This window comes from Conger conger, chromosome 9 (assembly GCF_963514075.1).
Source record: "Conger conger chromosome 9, fConCon1.1, whole genome shotgun sequence".
Taxonomy (NCBI): domain Eukaryota; kingdom Metazoa; phylum Chordata; class Actinopteri; order Anguilliformes; family Congridae; genus Conger; species Conger conger.
The window spans coordinates 20,534,475-20,551,974 of record NC_083768.1 but is presented as its reverse complement, the minus strand read 5'-3'; the positions used below and the strand labels follow the sequence as shown (position 1 = coordinate 20,551,974).

The window sequence follows — 17,500 nt, the reverse complement described above, 5'->3', positions numbered from 1 at the left end:
ATGCAGGTGGGCGAGGGGCAGCAGGTACAGATCGTACAGGCGGCTGCGCAGGGCCAGGCTCAGACTGCCCAGCCCGCCGGGCAGACCATGCAGGTCATGCAGCAGATCATCACAAACACGGGAGAGATCCAGCAGATTCCTGTGAGTGGATCAGGAGGGGGGAAGGGGGGAAGGGGGAAGGGGGAAGGGGGGGGGGGGGGGGGTGGAGGAGCCAGCAGATTCCTGTGAGTGGATCAGGGGAGGGGGGAGAGGGCGCGGAGAGATCTAGCAGATTTACGTGGGTGGATCAGGAGGGGGGGGGAGTGAGATCCAGCAGATTATTGTGACTGGATCAGGATGTTGGATACAGCAGGTTCCTGTGAGTGGATCTGCGGAGATCTGGTAGATACCTGTGGGTGGTTCACAGGGGGAGATCCAACTGATTCCTATGAGTGGGGTTTGAAAGGAAAGAGTGAGAACACTTGAGAGGAGAGAAGGGAGGGGTAGAAATTCAGATTTGGGGGGGGTCAAACCAACATCCAGAACCTTCTCTGTGACTGATGTAATGTGTCTGAAAGCCGCTCTTTTCAGCTGCAGGACTGCTGCCTTTAGATCTGTCGCATCCCCCGATCACTCTATATTCAGTATCTCCCATTCTGCTTTTGCATAGTGCAGTTGTTGCTGCTCCTTTAAGCCTCTCACTTAGTTCTCTTCCCTTAAAGCTCCTGTAAATGACTTTGTCTGAAAAGATCACTCATTGTCTCCTCCCGGTGGCCATGTCACACAGGTGCAGCTCAACACAGGCCAGCTACAGTACATCCGTCTGGCCCAGCCCGTCTCTGGCACACAGGTCGTTCAAGGACAGATTCAGACCCTCGCCACCAACGCCCAGCAGGTAACGCTCTCCAAACGACTCTCCTCGGTACCCACTGTTCTTCAGTGACTGTGGTCCTGGAAGGTCGTGCTTCCATGAGTGTCGGTATTTCTCCAGTGCTGAGTTTTGCATAACACGCCTTCAACGTTTTTGCTGTGTAACTTGTGCATGGTTTTCCACTGTGTCAGCGGGTTTAACGGATCTTCTACCTTTGTGCTTAGATTACACAGACCGAGGTACAGCAAGGACAACAGCAGTTCAATCAGTTCACTGATGGACAGGTAAGATTTCACACACGCACACACTCTTCACCTCTGCTTTAGTTACACTCCTCCTTTCCTTTCACCATTTCCCTTTCACCTCCCTTTCTGTCCTTCATTTTGTTTTGTTTTCCTCTTTCACATTTGCCTTCCAGCTGTTGAACAACCCCTTTTCCAGTGGGGCAGTGTGGCATCCTGATTCACTCTCTCTCAGCAGTAGGACCATATTTAGCAGCCTGTCTCACTCTCTCTCAGTAGTAGGACAGTATTTAGCAGGTTGACTCTCTCTCAGCAGTAGGACAGTATTAAGCAGGTTTACTCTCAGCAGTAGGACGGTATTAAGCAGGTTGACTCTCTCAGCAGTAGGACAATATTAAGCAGGTTGACTCTCTCAACAGTAGGACAGTATTTAGCAGGTTGACTCTCTCAGCAGTAGGACAGTATTAAGCAGGTTGTCTCCCTGTCTCTGTAGCAGTTGTATCAGATCCAGCAGGTGACGATGCCGGCGGGGCAGGAGCTGGCCCAGCCCATGTTCATCCAGTCTACCAGCCAGACGGCCGACGGTCAGGTGACCACGCAGGTCAGCGCGGACTGAGGCCCCCCTGCCAAGAGCCCGACTCCCCAAGACTGGCAACCACAACGCAATAACTCACTGGTCCAGGGTCGTAGGGACACCCCTGTCCCACACCCCCTGTCCCCCCCGTCCCCCCAAGCACTGAGATCCTGTCTCTCTCCCGAGTCAAGCCAGCACAGCTGCCCTCCTGTCCACTCTCTCCCGAGCTGTGCCCAGCACGCCCTCTATGGTCCATCGAATGGCCAACACAACCCACACTGGCTCACTGGAGTGACGCTCAACACAATGTTTAGCACCGGACTCACACTCTTAATGATCTTGTCTTTCCACTCTGTCATTTTCTCAATCCCCAACATCAGCCCACTGTTCCATGTCCTACTTCCCGCACCTTTTGTGTGCATGCACGTGCCAGTGTGTGTACATGCACACGTGTTTTGTGCATCCATGTGTGTATGTGCAAGTGTGTGCGTCCATGTGTGTATGTATGTATGTGTGTGTGTGTGTGCGAGCGTGTGTGTACACGTGTGTACACGTGTGTACACGTGTGTACACGTGTGTCTTGTGTGTCTTGTGTGTCTTGTGTGTGTGTGTGTGTGTGTGTGTGTGTGAGTAATGTGCACACCTCTCTGTACAGTATACCCTCGTGGCGTGGTTCTGTCTTGTGTAGTCCTTCATCAGTCCCTCCGGACCATAAATCAGGAACCACCCCCTCCCCGCTTCCTCCTCACCCCCTCCCATGCCCCTCCCACATTCTTACAACAGGGAGTGGCACCTCCCTTCCGCTTCTCCGTTACCTCCTTCAGTGAGGAGGCGCTCCACCTCTCCTGGACTACCCCAGTGTTTGTCCCCTGTACAAACTACAGCAGGCCTCTCCCGTGAAGCAACAAACCCACTTTTTTATCATCACGTCTTTTGTAAGAATTCATAAATGTAATGTAGAATTTTTCTCTTTTTTTTTCGTATCGGAATATCATTTCCCCCCGCCCCGCAATTGGACTGTCCCTTTACTTTGTCGTAATTATTATTACAGTTCTTATAATTGTTGTTTTGCATGTAGTTAAAACTGCCAGCATGATATGCAATAGATAGGTACAATTATTACTTTTTGTTGTTCTTTTTTTGTAAACAAACAATGGTTTGTGAGAAAATTCAAATAAAGAGATGAAATTGGTCTGTTTTTTTGTTGTCGTTTGTGTGCCCCTAAAATGTCTGCCCAATTTTGTCTGCATTTCCACCTGAATTAAATATAAATCCTCGTGTGAAACTGGCACTGTACTTTTGGGTTAATTAGTGCTCACGGGTTATGTATAGCCATCAGAACTCACATCTATGTTATATCCCCATTGGCTGCAAGTGGAAATGAGAGGGAGATATGCTGACACTCATCTGTACCAGCTAATTGTTCCCTTAAGTCAGGCTGTAGATATTGGCTCTTAATTTCCCAATGACCTCACAGGAATTGGGTCTTGTAGGGGTAGCTGGTGACTACTGGAAGCAAGTGAATTGGGGGAGGGGTGGTGTGACGGCGGCTTACATTGGGGAATACAGAGAATTAGCAACGATGTGACCAACGATGTGTGGAAATGTGTATCCTTTTGAACGCTGGTGAGTATTCAGAGGAATTGCATTGCTTATAAACCGACGCACAAGACCAAGGCAGTCACGAGGTCTCTACTACAGGGATTTCTTAGGTCCCAAGGTTCTAGAGTAGACCGGAAATAATATTGTGACCCGGTGGAATTGCAGTTGGATACTCCTGTTGTGTTCCTGTTTTAATAAATTAAACGGGACTGAGAAGCGGATTGTGCGATTTGGCAAGAGACCACCCGCACTCCCCGTTTCTCAGCATGCTTGATTTTCTACAGTATATTGAACTTGCACCTCTTTAACTTTTATGATCAAAATGATGGTCCCAGTGTGTCTTGCTTACAATTAAATCATTACTAATTAGGTGGTAATTATCATGAAATGCGTTCTGCTTCATTCTTCAGAAAATAAACCTTGCCTGCAGTCATTCTGAGAACTGAAAAAGTCTCCTTAGCGAGTGACATTTTAAAACGCTGGAAGCTAATTTACGATTCATAAATTCCCTTTCGGAATTTGGGCTAGAATTAATAGTCAGTTTGAGCTTGGTGGCGAAATATGCTGCTATGTAAATAATTATCTCATAAAATAAACGTGATTTCAGACCTGTCTGGAATTTGGAGTGCATAGGGGTTGCCAGGGTGCTCTGTATACAACCATTCATAATTTACGCGTATGTGTGTATTGTGTGAAATGATCAACTCATTCTGTAAATCTGAGACTGATCATCCTCCTTGGGCATAACCATGAATATCTGCTGATCGGAAAGCACTAGAAACGCGTGACAGCGATAACATGCCTTTGAAACAAAGTTTCTGTGACATTCGGTGACGCGTTGTTGGATACAAATGTTACAAACCGTAGACAAAATACGAAAAATCTAATCAGCCACTGAATCGAAAGCTGATGCGGCGTGTAGTAAAATGGCTTTTCTGTTTGAATTGACTAAGTTTCAATTTGTGAACGGGTCGGATGAAAACACGCCTTGTCTGGTACCTCAGGCCTTCAGCATAGGTCACACAACCTCTGCAGCGAATGCATGAAATGTACGTTGTAATATACCAGCCAAACCACAAGGGGGCATATCACCTTTACATTTGCTGGCTGTCAAACATCAAATTATGACCTTATTAGCTGCCATAGTTTCCCCTCAACTAGGCTAATTTGACCTTTTTCCTTTATGTAATTCTGGCGACGCATCTGGAACCAAAAGAAGCAGCATGCTCCCAAGCTTGCTAAATTGTAAAACAAAGAATACTGTGAGTTGGTTACGAAGTTGGTGTTGCAGAATTTGCAGCGAGGACAATGGTGTCACGAGTTGGCCCGAGCCGGCATGGATTTTCGGAGCTCATATAACATTCCTTATGAATATGAAAAGGAAATAGGCCTCTACTGAAACATTTTTATAACGTAGGTTTCAGAGAAAGCGTGAGATGCGCCCCCCTCTCCAAGATCTGCGACCACTCCTTTAGTCGACGTCAATGGAGAAAATTGATTGGTGGGAAATGCCTTATATCCAAATGGCGAATTTGGAATTTGAGAAACCAAAAAGAACAAAAGCCAAGATTTTTTCATACACGTCTGAAATGGACATGTCATTTTAATCAACTTAATCGTTGAACAATGATTGCATTAATGAATACGGACTTTTGCTCGCTTGGCCTAATAAGGGAAATGCGGGGATTTGAAGAATAGTTCTGCGTAATCCATGCATGAATAGGATTGTACAGCGGTATTTTTCTTGGCTACCGGCACATGTGGGATCAAGGAGTCTTTGAAATATGAATTTGGACTGACCGCTTTGGCAGGACATTGGAACTTGTGATGCGGCCACTGTTATAGAACCCCCGCACTGAAGAAAACAACTGCTACTCGATAAAAACCTAGAAACCATAACTTCTGAATGTTGTTCAATTTGTTATTTCCTGGTTATTTTAATTGTACATATTTTCTTTTTGTCATTTGCATTGTAACTAGTGTAGCTACTGTAACAACCGGACCAGTTATCTGTGGCCAAATTGTCTGTTATTTAGGTTAGACAGTGTGTGTGTGTGTGTGTGTGTGTGGTGGGGGGCAGGGACTCACAGACAAGCTGAAATCAAAGTTCACCTTTTCACTTCACAACAGTGAAGCACACAATGCCTTTCACACCACTTCCCCTCGGCTGTGCTGCATTTGTAAATCTTTATCATACACGCATACGCTGCTGTGAGTCTACTGCTAAGGACAGGGGGGCTCTCTCTCCCAGCTGTGCTCTCATTCCACACTCTACAGCTATGCTGCTGACAGACGAGCCTGGTAGGACCGAGTGCAAGCCGAAAGGTCAAACCGGAAGGTCTGATGTATGAGCACGTGGTATTTACATTTGTTTATTCTGGGGGTGAGGGGATGTGGGGCTGGGGTAGCAGTGTCAGCACCTCCTTTGTAGTTCTGTATACAGTGCGCCCCAAAACCAAGTGGAGTGGGTGCAGGGCCAGCCCCAGCTGGGCCCTCCAGATGGTTTCTGTCCACCCCCTGCTGGTTGTCCCTGGTTAAGGGGTGAGATGAGGGGTTGGGGCACACAGTGACACTTTTGGGGATGCTGGCTGAACTAAAGACAAGAGAGATAAGAACATGTCAGTTCTCCCATATTGTCCTGCTCTCTGTCTTCTTCTCCTTCTCTGGCTTTGTATGCCGAGGTCAATGCGTGTTGGACTAGCATATTTTTTCCACACTGGACTAACCATTCAGGCAGATATTAAGCACTTTGGTTCATTTGATTTTCACCTTCAATATGATATGACCCTACATTCAAATTTGAAATAGACCCTTATTTGATAGCAATAAAGTTAGCTTTTTTGTAGCTACTGGCACTAGGGCACAGCCACCTTGAAACCAGCTAGGCTGTTATGTCACCAGGTTGGTTTGTCTCGGCTGCTCAAGCTATTCCTGTTACTATAGTGTTTATTTTCAATGAGTTCAGTGATGAATCATGAGTAAGAAAGCAAAAAAGAGAACCCAAAGAGGGTCCTTTTGCATCGCCCCAGGATGCTGAACTGAGTTTTACCAAATAAATCTTAATCATGTTTGTCCTCTCATTCGAGTCCCCTCCCAATAGCCTACATTCTGAGGGTGCTTTGGGGGCGTTACCCTGCAGTCGATTATAGTTGATTGAGTGACCCAGGGGGGTCATTGTAGGCAACGCCTGAAGTCAAAAGGTCAATGAAAAAGCTAAGTAGCTTTTATGGAGACACAGGCACTTTATACGACCATAAATAAATGTGTCACCTTTGCAGTAACAAAATGTATATTTCAAATCTTTCGATAAAACACATTTAAAATGCTAAAAATTGCTGAGAAATAAATGTTACTAAAAAGCAGGTACAATATCTTTACGACTTGAACTAATATGCATTCTTGTAATTCAAACTGGATTTGGCTTTGCGTGTTTATGTATGTGTGTGTGGGTGTGTGTGTGTGTGTGTGTGCTTGCAATGTCCTTGTGAAAGCAGTCTTGGTAATCACCATTGCATAATTCACAAGAAAAAAACTCAGGTTCCTTTTTATGGTGCCATGTTGTTGTAGAACACAGGGGATAATGCTTCTTCCAGGTTCCTCAGGGCTGATAGATCACTCTCTGTTGATGCACTGTACAAAAAGCATGATGACCATTTTTTAGAAATACATTCTGCAACAATATTATTGTTCTATATCAGCTGGGCGGTGTCATCAGTACATTACCTTTTTTTTTCTTCTCTCTCACACATCATTATAGTTTTAAATTCCACTCATTAATATACTGTGTGTATTAATTTCTGTAGGAACCCTACACTTACTCACAGAAGAAAACTGGACACTCTGCTTCTGCTGCCCTCAAACATGAGTTTGATTCATATGGGTGTGGTGTCCTCTCTCTGCAATGACCCGTGGCAAACAGAGAGATCACAAACCGATAGCACACCGTTTGTCTGCATTGTTTAGGGTGGAAGAGTTTTTAATTTTTTTGATAACGTGGAATCTAGAGGAAAGAGCGCCGAGGACTCGAAACGAGTCAACTGAACATTGTGGTCTGGGAAAGCCATTAGGAGAGATGTAAGTAAATCCCTGGATCGCAGCGGAAGCGGAAGGTTGGGGCCTGACCGACGCTGCTGATGTGGGTGTTTTTTTGTTTCTTTCTCACAGGGTCCCTGAGCTGCCCTTGGCTCCGTGGGGCGCGAGTGACTGCGGGACTGTGCGCAGAGGGCGGCGGGATGGGAGGACGACACGGGCAACGCGCCTGCTCTCGTTCCCTCTTACTGCCAAAGACCATACGCTCCAATGGAAAAACACTTTCGCTCGCTACTGTGCGCTTGTTTATTTGAATCGGTGCTTGAAAGGACACATGTGTATGTGTTTGTGTCTATGTGTGTCTATGTGTGTGTTTGAGCATGTGTGTGCGTGCATATGTGTACTTGAGTGTGTGTGCGTGTGCATGTGTGTATGCCTGAGTGTGTGTTTGAGAGTGTATGTATCTGTGTGTGTTTGATAGTGTGTGTGTTTGAGAGTGCGAGTGTGTGTGTGTGAGAGTGCGTGTGTGTTTGATAGTGTGTGTGTTTGAGAGTGTGTGTGTGTGTGTGTGTGTGTGTGTGTTTGAGAGAGTGTGCTTGTGTGTTTGACAGTGCGTGTGTGCACGTGGGTTTTTTTGAGTGTGCGTGTGTGTGTTTGAGATTGTGTGTGTGCATGTGTGTTTGTGAGTGTGTGTGGTGCCTCTGTGACCTTGCACAGCTGTTGCGCTTTGTCAGAGCCCTTTCCTGAATGTGAAAGCTGTTGGTTTGGCTCCGTCTCTGTGTTAATGATCTGAGTGGAAGGTGAGGGCAGGGTTCGGGGTTGGGGGTGAGTCCACAGATTGATTTCCTCCTCAGAAGCTTTGATGTTAATCCCGTGGCCTTGGTCCTGGGGAGCCCTCGTCCTGAACCTCCCAGTGGTCAGTCGTCACCTTCTCAAGACTTCCCATGCCGTTCAAAGCAATGGGAGAGCCTCCCTGGAGCGAACCCAGGACCGACGTGACAGAAGACATGGAGAGGGAACACCACATTGTCAGTAATACATGTAATACTATGTAAATGATATATAACAATAATGTTTGCAATTGGCTGCAGGCCATCTTCATAGCTTGTCCTTCATTGGGCAGGTTCTCTTTGAAAATAGGTGCAAAATAATACTGTTTTCAATGAGACTTGGGACAAAATGTTGATTGTTCGCTTTTCGGTGCACACCTGCTCCAAGATTATACAAAAGCATACTATCTATCTGGTGTGCAAAGTCTTGCTGAGAGTTGTACAGAGATTAAATACATACATGTGACCATACATGTGACCATTGCTTTGAATGACTAGACCTGTAATGTAATTATTTACCATTTGCCATTTAGTTATTTCATTTCTCACACTTCCACATTATTAAAGGCAACTAAGCTCCCTTCTGATGCAGTCTGATGTTCTTTAAACGCTGAATGTGATGCCTGACATTGTAGAATGGCACTTTGCAGTGACATCTGTTGAATTCCAGTACGTGGTGATTTCTTTTTTGTCATCCACAAGACCTGGCCTTGGTGGACCCCTTACTCTGTGCTAGGCACAGTCGATGACCTTTCATTGCAGCTTTATGTTGAACCCAAATTTTGGCAAAAAGTCAGAAATCTGGTTGCTGCTAATTATAGGCTTGGCACAGTGTGGCATTTTCTTAATGACCCTGTTCTTATTGGTGTGTGTGTGTGTTTCCTTTTTTATCTTGTTCACTCTACAGTAAGTTCTGTGTAGTTTCCCCCTTAGATGGACAGTCTCACCCCACTTCCATTATATTACACTATATTCCATTATAGCAACAATTATCCATTCAATTGTACATTTATATTATTTAAATTCAAGTATTTATTTTAATTTACACGTTATCGTGTTGTATTGTTTATGAAATTTTGAAATAGGCGAAAGTATTTTGCTCTGTACGATATAGTACAGTTTACTACCTTGCTTAATATGTTAAGTGATTTGGAGGGTAAGCCCAGACCTATTTGGGCTTTTATACATTGGTAAGAGGCTCTTTGTCTTGCTAATAAACATTCTTTGTTTTGAGATTAGGCTCGTTATAATGATTAAACGATGTGTTTTCAACATAATGTAGCCTACATATACGATAAAGTTATACCGTGTGACGGGATGTTCCACGTGTTAAGGGGATTTGGGAAAATTACCGTTTCACAAGTTTGTTGTGATAATGACACAGCTGAATCTTAGAAGTCACATTTCAGCCCGCAACGAGCGTTGTGACCTTTAAAAAAATATTTCTGGTGGTTTAAATATAGGCGCGGTGAAGATTCAAGGGTAATGTAAAATAGCAATAAGTGACATATAGCCAATTGTTTTGTGGAGATTGAGGAGTCGCACTCAATGGGAAAGGGGCCACATCACTTATTAGACAAACAAATGTAACCTAAACTTCCCAGTAACGAATATAGATACTCCCCTCCCCTTCCCTCTTTCCGTCACTCCGTGCGTCCTCTCCGTTTCTGCGATCGAGCACCGTAGCAATTCTCCTCTGCTCTAACCGTTCGTGAGGTTATTTGTTTGACCACGGAGTTTGACAATGTCGCAGTTTCTTCTTTGGACCAGGTGACACGTCAGTGACGATCTAGGGGGGTCTCCGGAATCACAGAACTTCAAAGTCTTTACTGATATCTAAACACATCAAGGGCTTGCCCGCTTGAACCGGGTCAGCAAAACGCATTGGAGGCGAACAGGGGACAGAGCGAGAGGGCATGATGTCCGCTGCCGTGGACTAATTGAGAAAAAGATACTGGCCAACGTGCAAGTAGGGTTTATGGTTGCTATCATAAATGCTGACCGAACAACTTTGAAATGCTTGTTCACAATGTCCATGGTATTGTTTGGGTATAGTTGCCGCCAGAGATATGGCTTGATCATTATTTTATGGCAGCTCTAATTAAAAGTTGGTGCGTCTTTTATGAATGACTAAGATGTTGGTTACTTCTTAAAATGGCATTTCTGTTACAGTGTATACAACTACTTCGTACAATCGTGTATTCTGTTATCAAGGCTGAAACGTAACAGCAACGTAGAAGAACGCTATGTATTTCACGGGTATTTTGATGTAGCCTACTTTCTCAAGCCTTAGACGCACGTTAGTATGTCACATGTATTTGCGTGGTGTTTATACATAATTGGAGCAAATTGTAGATAATTAGGCTCTAATAAGAAATATGCTGTCTATAATTATTTGTAAGTTAAACCGTTACTATCAGTTGCAGCTGAAGACGAAAGCGCATACATTTCTCGTCAGATTAAATACCCTGACAAGCACAACTTTCCATGAATCGAATGAAGAACAATATAAATTGTAAATATTACATGGAAATAGACTGAATATTTTTATCAGGTACTTACATAACTTATTCACACTGAGAATGTTAGGAAGTCCATCGAATAACGGCGGTATTAGAATGTTGAGTCCCCCAGCTCCAAACGACGACAGACGGGTAGAGTTTGTCGCTCTCACTGCTGTTCACACGGAGAGAAGCGAGCCGTCTACCCCGGAGCGTGGACACCCTTCCCACCGCACCGGACTTCTTGGTACCCCTATACCCGTGCCTCCTGGAGCCCGGGCGTCTGCCTCAGCCTCAAGCAAGCGCTACAGAAAGTTGCAGAACTACATGTACAATGTCCTGGAGAGGCCGAGAGGATGGGCTTTTATCTACCATGCATTCATGTGAGTAACTTGAATTTTTGCAAAATAAAATCTAAAAAGTTAATTTAAAAAATCGATTTACATATTTTTATCAGTAGCCACAACTGTCCAGTGCTGACTTGTATTGCTTAGATTATGCATCCCTATTTGGAGTGAAATCATTTACCCAGGTCTGCGTGATACCTGCGATTCTCATTTGAATCTCACGACGCGCCCTTAATGAAACAATCTATATGTGAGCTGTTGAAGCAGTTAGCTTTTTGACAAAGTATATCATCACCACACGAAACTGGGCGCGTAACTAAACCAGTCGCATGTTTTCCTTTAAACACCATTTTAAATCATTGAGAGCCACGGGTGTTCAAGTCAAAACATTGTAATGATTAAAATACTTGCTTGTGACGCACGCTCTGATTTACAGACAATTATATTAATATAGAGATCTTGGGGCACACCCGCAATCCCCCGAATTATGGAAACCTGATGCGCACCGGGAAAATACATAACTTCCGTACAAAAAAAACCCGTTATTCTTCTTTGCTTATTCAACCTGAGAAAAATTGTACTATGTCTGTTGGAGGACGAGTAAAGTTATTTAGCTGTCAACAACTGGATTTAACTGTTTATGTCGTGCACGTTAAATGCGCTGGCACTTTGTGAACATGTGGAAACAGAAAAGTAACAATGTGTGTACGGAATGTATGCAGCTTGAAATTTAGCATTTGTTATTTAACCAAAATGAATCTGTCACGTTCATGTAACTTCACCAAAAGTTATTCCAAAAGTTCATTCATTTTACCACGATGCTCTAGATTCAGCTCTTAACAGCACGGGCAACGGAATTCCGGCCTATTTAATCTGAGCAATATCGTAGGCAAAGTGACCGATGTGACATTGTAGCCTATATATTAACTTGAGAAGCAGGCGATTGTAACCAATTTCTTATGTAATAACGCTTTGCCACATAGCACATGCGTTAGAAGGCAGTTAGTAAGATTTCATAACTCTCTGTCCCAATCGCGTGTGTGACTGGTTAAATGCATGGAAGCAAAACATGTACTTTTTTTTCATTTTTTTCATTGACCCCATCATGAGTTTCGTCACCTGTCACTCTGTTTTGGGAGTTCACTTGAAGTGTCTGGGATGTCATGGTTTTTTAAGTGTTACAGCAAACAAGTTGTTGCTTTCAAGCGTATATTGTAATTCTAGTGACAACCGGCAGTTGTATACTTTCTTTTGACAGAAGTTGGTGGGTCAACAGGGTGACTATATTCAACGCAGGGTGATATATATATATATTTATTTCTGTAAATATGTGAAGTCTGATAATGTGTCAACATACTTGAGGGGCACCTAGGGTCATTTTTTTCAGTATGAGCCTAGTATCTACTATTATCTTTAATGGGTATGTTTATAAGTATAGTATTCAATTAGATTCATTGAGAAGATCAATATGCATTTGAAAATGGACTCAAGGGGAAGTAGATCCAACTATGCAACTCAGCAAGTGGTGTAAATCCAACCAAAGATTGTTTTTTATCTGTTTATTGGGTTGTTGTTTATTTTTGTTGGCTATTTTTGGTATGAGGTCACTGTCATTGGGATTCATCTGTTGATTATGGAGACTACTTACAGCAATGTCTCTGCTTTCACGGTGACCCTTGCAGAAATATATGTGTGAAGAGCGCATGGAGAAAGTGTTCCCCTGGAGTGAGGCTGAGTTTTGTTATTGTGCAATTGTGAGCAGCTTGTGCAAGTGAGGGTGCCCCTGCTGACATCATGCTGAGGGGTGTTGAAACTGACTGCTGTTGAGCAAAGTGTAAGTTAGGTCACCTTTTCTCAGTGAAAATGACACTGAACACAAATTAACAGAAGGTGACATTTGTTTGACTCAGTTATTTTAAAGAATGGTTTTCAAGAAAGCAGTGAATCAATTTGTATACTGTACTATTTTTGTCAGGGAATGACTATGTTTGGCATAGTATGCTATGTTTCTAACTTAATTGCTGTCATTATCATTGTCATTATCATTATCATCATCAGTCTCCTATTAACTGAAAGGAAGGAGGAAACCACAAAAAGTGGTTTAGAGTTAGAAGACCGCAGAAGAAAATAGCCTTCAATAAAATACAGTAGCCTGCAAGTACTTCCTCTTGGGCTGATCTTTAGTCTTAGTTTCATCCTGGAACTAAGATTTTGATCAGTAACAGTGAAAGAAGAGGGACAATAATCCAGAGGCAAGCTTGTTAAAGCTGGGGTAGGTGATTTGTTTTTGGTAATAGTTGGTGAATTTGTCTTTTGTCACATTCTGACAGCTAGCAATAAAGCAACTGCTCTGGGAAAAAAAATCTGATATCTCTTACTGTCCCAGGACAGATTTTCAGGGACTTCCATTTTTCATCGTTCCCTTTAGCGGGCTTACCTGCCTATCAAAATGGGAGGAGGGGGTGGGTTTTCCGTTGCTGTATACATTCAAAATCTTTCTTCTTCTGCACACATTCTGCTCACGCCCAAAGATCGCCTTCCCTAGCTTTATTGAACTCAGGAGATCTGTGAGTGTTGTTGAGGTGACACTTAAATTTATCTACCGTTTAAAAGCACCAAGAGTTACTTAAAATGATCTGATGTTTACACTACAATTACTGTATGCGTCTGGGGAGAAAGTCATTAAGGATTTGAAAATTAACCACCAATTAACATAGCATGGCTAGCTCTATAAATTCTCAGCACTTGAGTCTTGACATTACAGAAATTCCACCTTTGAAAAGTCACCAGTCATCAGTATATGTTGGTATAGAATATTGAGATGCGTAAAGACCAATGTTTCCAGGAACTCCACACAAAGTTTCCGTCAGTATTGCTTCTCTTTGTTCTCCCAGCTTAGCTGTGCATAACGTAACCATGTTTTTAAATCTTGCTTCCCTCATTTACTGCTTTATTTATGAGCATATTTTATTGTTATTTCACCAGCCGTTATTCAAATTAAATTCTGTATAATTCAACTATTGATAATTGTATTTTAATGTGCAATGTTTATTGTTGCATAATATTTTTAATGTTTTACCGGGATATATTGAATTTTTTGGCCATCCTCAGCCTATATTTATCATATCTTTGCTTCTTGAAGCAAGGGTCAAATGTATACTTCTGGTAAAGTTTGCAAAGGTTTTGCCTAGAATGCATTTAAATTACACACTATGTTTAACTATTGCTGTGAAGGTGTCTGTCTTCAGCAGGAGGAAGATGAGATCAGTTTAAGTCAGATCAATCGCAGATGAGTCGCAGAGGAGACAGATGTTCATTAAAACTTTGTGGCTGAATGTAGACTTAGCTTTTTCCTGTAATCTTTGGCCGAAGTTATAGTCTGATAAAACAAAGATATGAGTCAGAAGCTCATATGGACATAGGCACGTTACATCCAAATCTGTGGTGCTCATTTGCTCAGTTTTGAAATACTCTTTCAGTGGACTTCCAGTATTCGCTCTCGATGGCAAAAAACTGCGGGGAGTATTTCAGATGGTATGTTGGAGTGATTGTTTAGCAGTACAATATCGCATAGAGCCATTGGACTTTAGATACTGCAAATGTGCACATTTATCTGTACATCATTATGCATAATGAGGTGCAAGCAAGACAGAGGAAAAGTTCTGACTCTCCCCCCAACACAAACATGCACGCATGCAGGTATGCGCACACATTTATTTATTTATTTTTTCTAACTTGTGGGTCAAAAGACCAAAGTCAAATGTGTTTAATAATTGTTTGGTGTGCATAGGTTACCCCATTGTTATCTTAATGATTATTGACTGAACAAAGATTATAACAAAGTATCGATTTGTGGAAACTGTCAGAAAATTACGAACAGTTTAAATCAGGTGTGTGGTCCTCAGTGATTGGCCCAGGCAACTCAAATGGGACCTATAGATGAACCATAGCTGAATATGCAAAGCACAAACCTACCTAATATAGCTCAGCTAAAAGGGGAATGTCAGGGCCCAGCGTTATTGGCCAGTCTGCAATCAATCCCTCCCATTTTTGAACTTCTGTACTGGTTCTTGGCCTTCTGTACTGGTTCTTGCCCTTCTGTAATGGTCCTTGAAATGTGTGTTTTTTTGCATGAAGTTTCTCAGTATGTTCTTTGCCTTCAGACTTGTAAACCGACTCCAGAGTCCTGGCTGTTTTATAAATGTCTGGCAAATCTGACCAAACTGCGTTCCTGGGTTTCAGTGTCTCATAAACTCACCCCTGGTGCCTTTTAGGAAAAGGGAAAGCAATAATGTTTGTATCTTTGAAACCATGATATATTGTCTTGTGTATTTACCTACATATAGATACAATCTCTCTTCTCCATAAAACTCCAGGGATACCGCATTGAAAAAAAACTGGGCTGGTTTGGCAGCAGGTATTTTACAGTGAGAGTTGTTCAAAGAGATTTTGAAAGCCTTTGAGCTCTATAAATGGTTTCTTGCAACAATGTGTCTAATTGATGTGGCTTCCCCGGTAAGCCACCAGCTTAAACCTTTCAAGTTTGGGGATAGCTGACCTTTAAAGTATTGTATTTACTGTATTGTGTTTATATTTTTCTCCTCCTCTTGTGATGCGCAGCTAAGGCAAGGTGCCACGCTGCTTGTCCGGTGGAGACCAGTGTTTTGAGAACAGCAGTGGCTGAGTATTCCTTAGCAATAATAATAACGAATTATGAATTATGACCTGGAGGGGATTTTTTCCGCTCTTTAAATGATCGGTTGTGCCGAGACCTTGTGTATATGTGTTCCACTGCACTCTCCAACAGCTAATCCCCTATAAACACACAAGGAAAAAAGAACCTGCTGGCTTCTGCTGCTACGCATAGTAGCTGCTACACGTCCCACACGGCTTATCAGAATTATACTCCGGCCATCGTCGATTTCAAACTGACAGGTTATAACGAGTTATAACCTGCATTTCATCTCTCAACAAAATCAACAACTTTACTCGCTCCTGTGAAACCTTGGGTCTTCCTTCTGTCTACACTGAAATATCATTAAAGGGAAAGTTAGCTAAACCTAGCTACGTTAGCTTTTTAAAACCCCCCTCAAACTTTTTTTTTTGCTGATTTTCAATCTGCATGCATAACCCTGCATATTTTCCTTACCTAGTCAGTGTACTTCAGAACTGGAGCCTTGCACTAGTACAGGATGATGATAACGCAGAATGGAGGGGCAGGAATAAAGTTGTTTACGTCTAGCAGGCGGTACCGGGAATACGCAGGCCCTGCTGATTTTAATTTTCACTCAGCATTTAACCGATCAATTAAAGGAACTGATTACTTGGGTAAAACTCATCTCAACAGTCTTGCTGACTTCAAGGTAAAACAAAAAATTCAGCACATCTACAAGCCCAGAGTTCCATGCCCCTTGCATATAGGATAACCGCATACTTTCTTGCATACTATGCTTTTGTGCTTTTAATCTCCACTTATTCCTGTTACCTCATGCTGTTACCTTATACCCTATCCTGAATTCAGATGCCTTCAGAAAGTCACAGTTGTCCTGGACTGTATGTGTTGTCCAGGGTATATGTTCCCAGGGACAGCTGTCCTGGACTGTATGTGTGTTTGTTTTGGAAGGCTGCCTTCTGAAGAGCTTGGAACTAGCTTTGGGTCAGTACCTCTGTGACAGCAGCACCTTGAGTGTGTGTAAGGATGAAGCTTCTGGCTGTGCCTGGGTGGACTGTGCCGCTCTGTCAACTGGGTTTGGTCTGCGGGTCTGGAAGGTTCTGAAGTGCCACCGCTCACCCTCCTGTTGTTTAAACTAGACCGGCTGTCTCTCTGCTCATGTCATCCTGTGTTTACAGGAGAGGGAAATCCAGAGGGAATGAGAGCTGTCTATGTGCAGTGCAGTACACACGCTCAAACAAACGCACGCATGCACACACACTCGCACACAAACGCACACGCACACATACGTGCGCACACCCACATGCACACACAAATGAGTCCAATCACACTTTCAAATAGATACTCACACATACAAACTTACATGTGCTTGAACACCCACAAGATGCCATGCTTGCACACATCCAGATTTACGTACAGACCTAACACCTAAAAAACACACTCTCACACACACCCCTCACATACACCAACAAGCTCTCATAAACATATACTATAAACACTATAATTTCATGTATACAATCATGTACAAGATTTCACACAGACACAGGGATGCGTACAGTAACATAAACATATACACATGCTTTTGAATGTATACACACCTACACACACACTAGCACTCTGTTTCTCTCACGCTGTATTATCTGTCAGCAAGTACCGAGTAATAGTCTCTCACAAAGTGCAATTACTATTTCCGCACAATCTTCAGTATCTTCTGAGAAGAACATAGCATAGCCTTGAACCAAATTGTTAGCTTTTGGGTTGTTTAATATGAAACACTAAAGCTCATACGTCTTCTCACTCTCACTCTTTCTCTCCCAAATACACACACAAAGATACATACACACAAGTACACA

The 17,500-nt window shown here is 43.0% G+C and overlaps 2 protein-coding genes across 10 annotated transcripts in view; both read left to right on the top strand.

The window, feature by feature from the left end:
• nfyc (nuclear transcription factor Y, gamma) overlaps window positions 1–2,858 on the top strand; it is a 27,034-nt gene extending 24,176 nt beyond the window's left edge. For all 8 annotated transcript variants that reach the window (XM_061255028.1, XM_061255025.1, XM_061255027.1 and 5 more), the window contains 4 exons: window positions 1–141; window positions 767–874; window positions 1,075–1,134; window positions 1,586–2,858. The exon at window positions 1–141 is cut by the window's left edge and continues 15 nt beyond it. In XM_061255028.1, the coding sequence (XP_061111012.1) occupies window positions 1–141; window positions 767–874; window positions 1,075–1,134; window positions 1,586–1,708 (432 nt within the window). In that variant the 3' untranslated portion in view covers window positions 1,709–2,858. The remainder of the gene's footprint in view (window positions 142–766; window positions 875–1,074; window positions 1,135–1,585) is intronic.
• Window positions 2,859–10,077: 7,219 nt separating this feature from the next.
• The window catches only part of LOC133137236 (potassium voltage-gated channel subfamily KQT member 4), a 62,588-nt gene continuing 55,165 nt past the window's right edge, over window positions 10,078–17,500 (top strand). For both annotated transcript variants that reach the window (XM_061255374.1, XM_061255373.1), the window contains exon 1: window positions 10,078–11,011. In XM_061255374.1, the coding sequence (XP_061111358.1) occupies window positions 10,710–11,011 (302 nt within the window). In that variant the 5' untranslated portion in view covers window positions 10,078–10,709. The remainder of the gene's footprint in view (window positions 11,012–17,500) is intronic.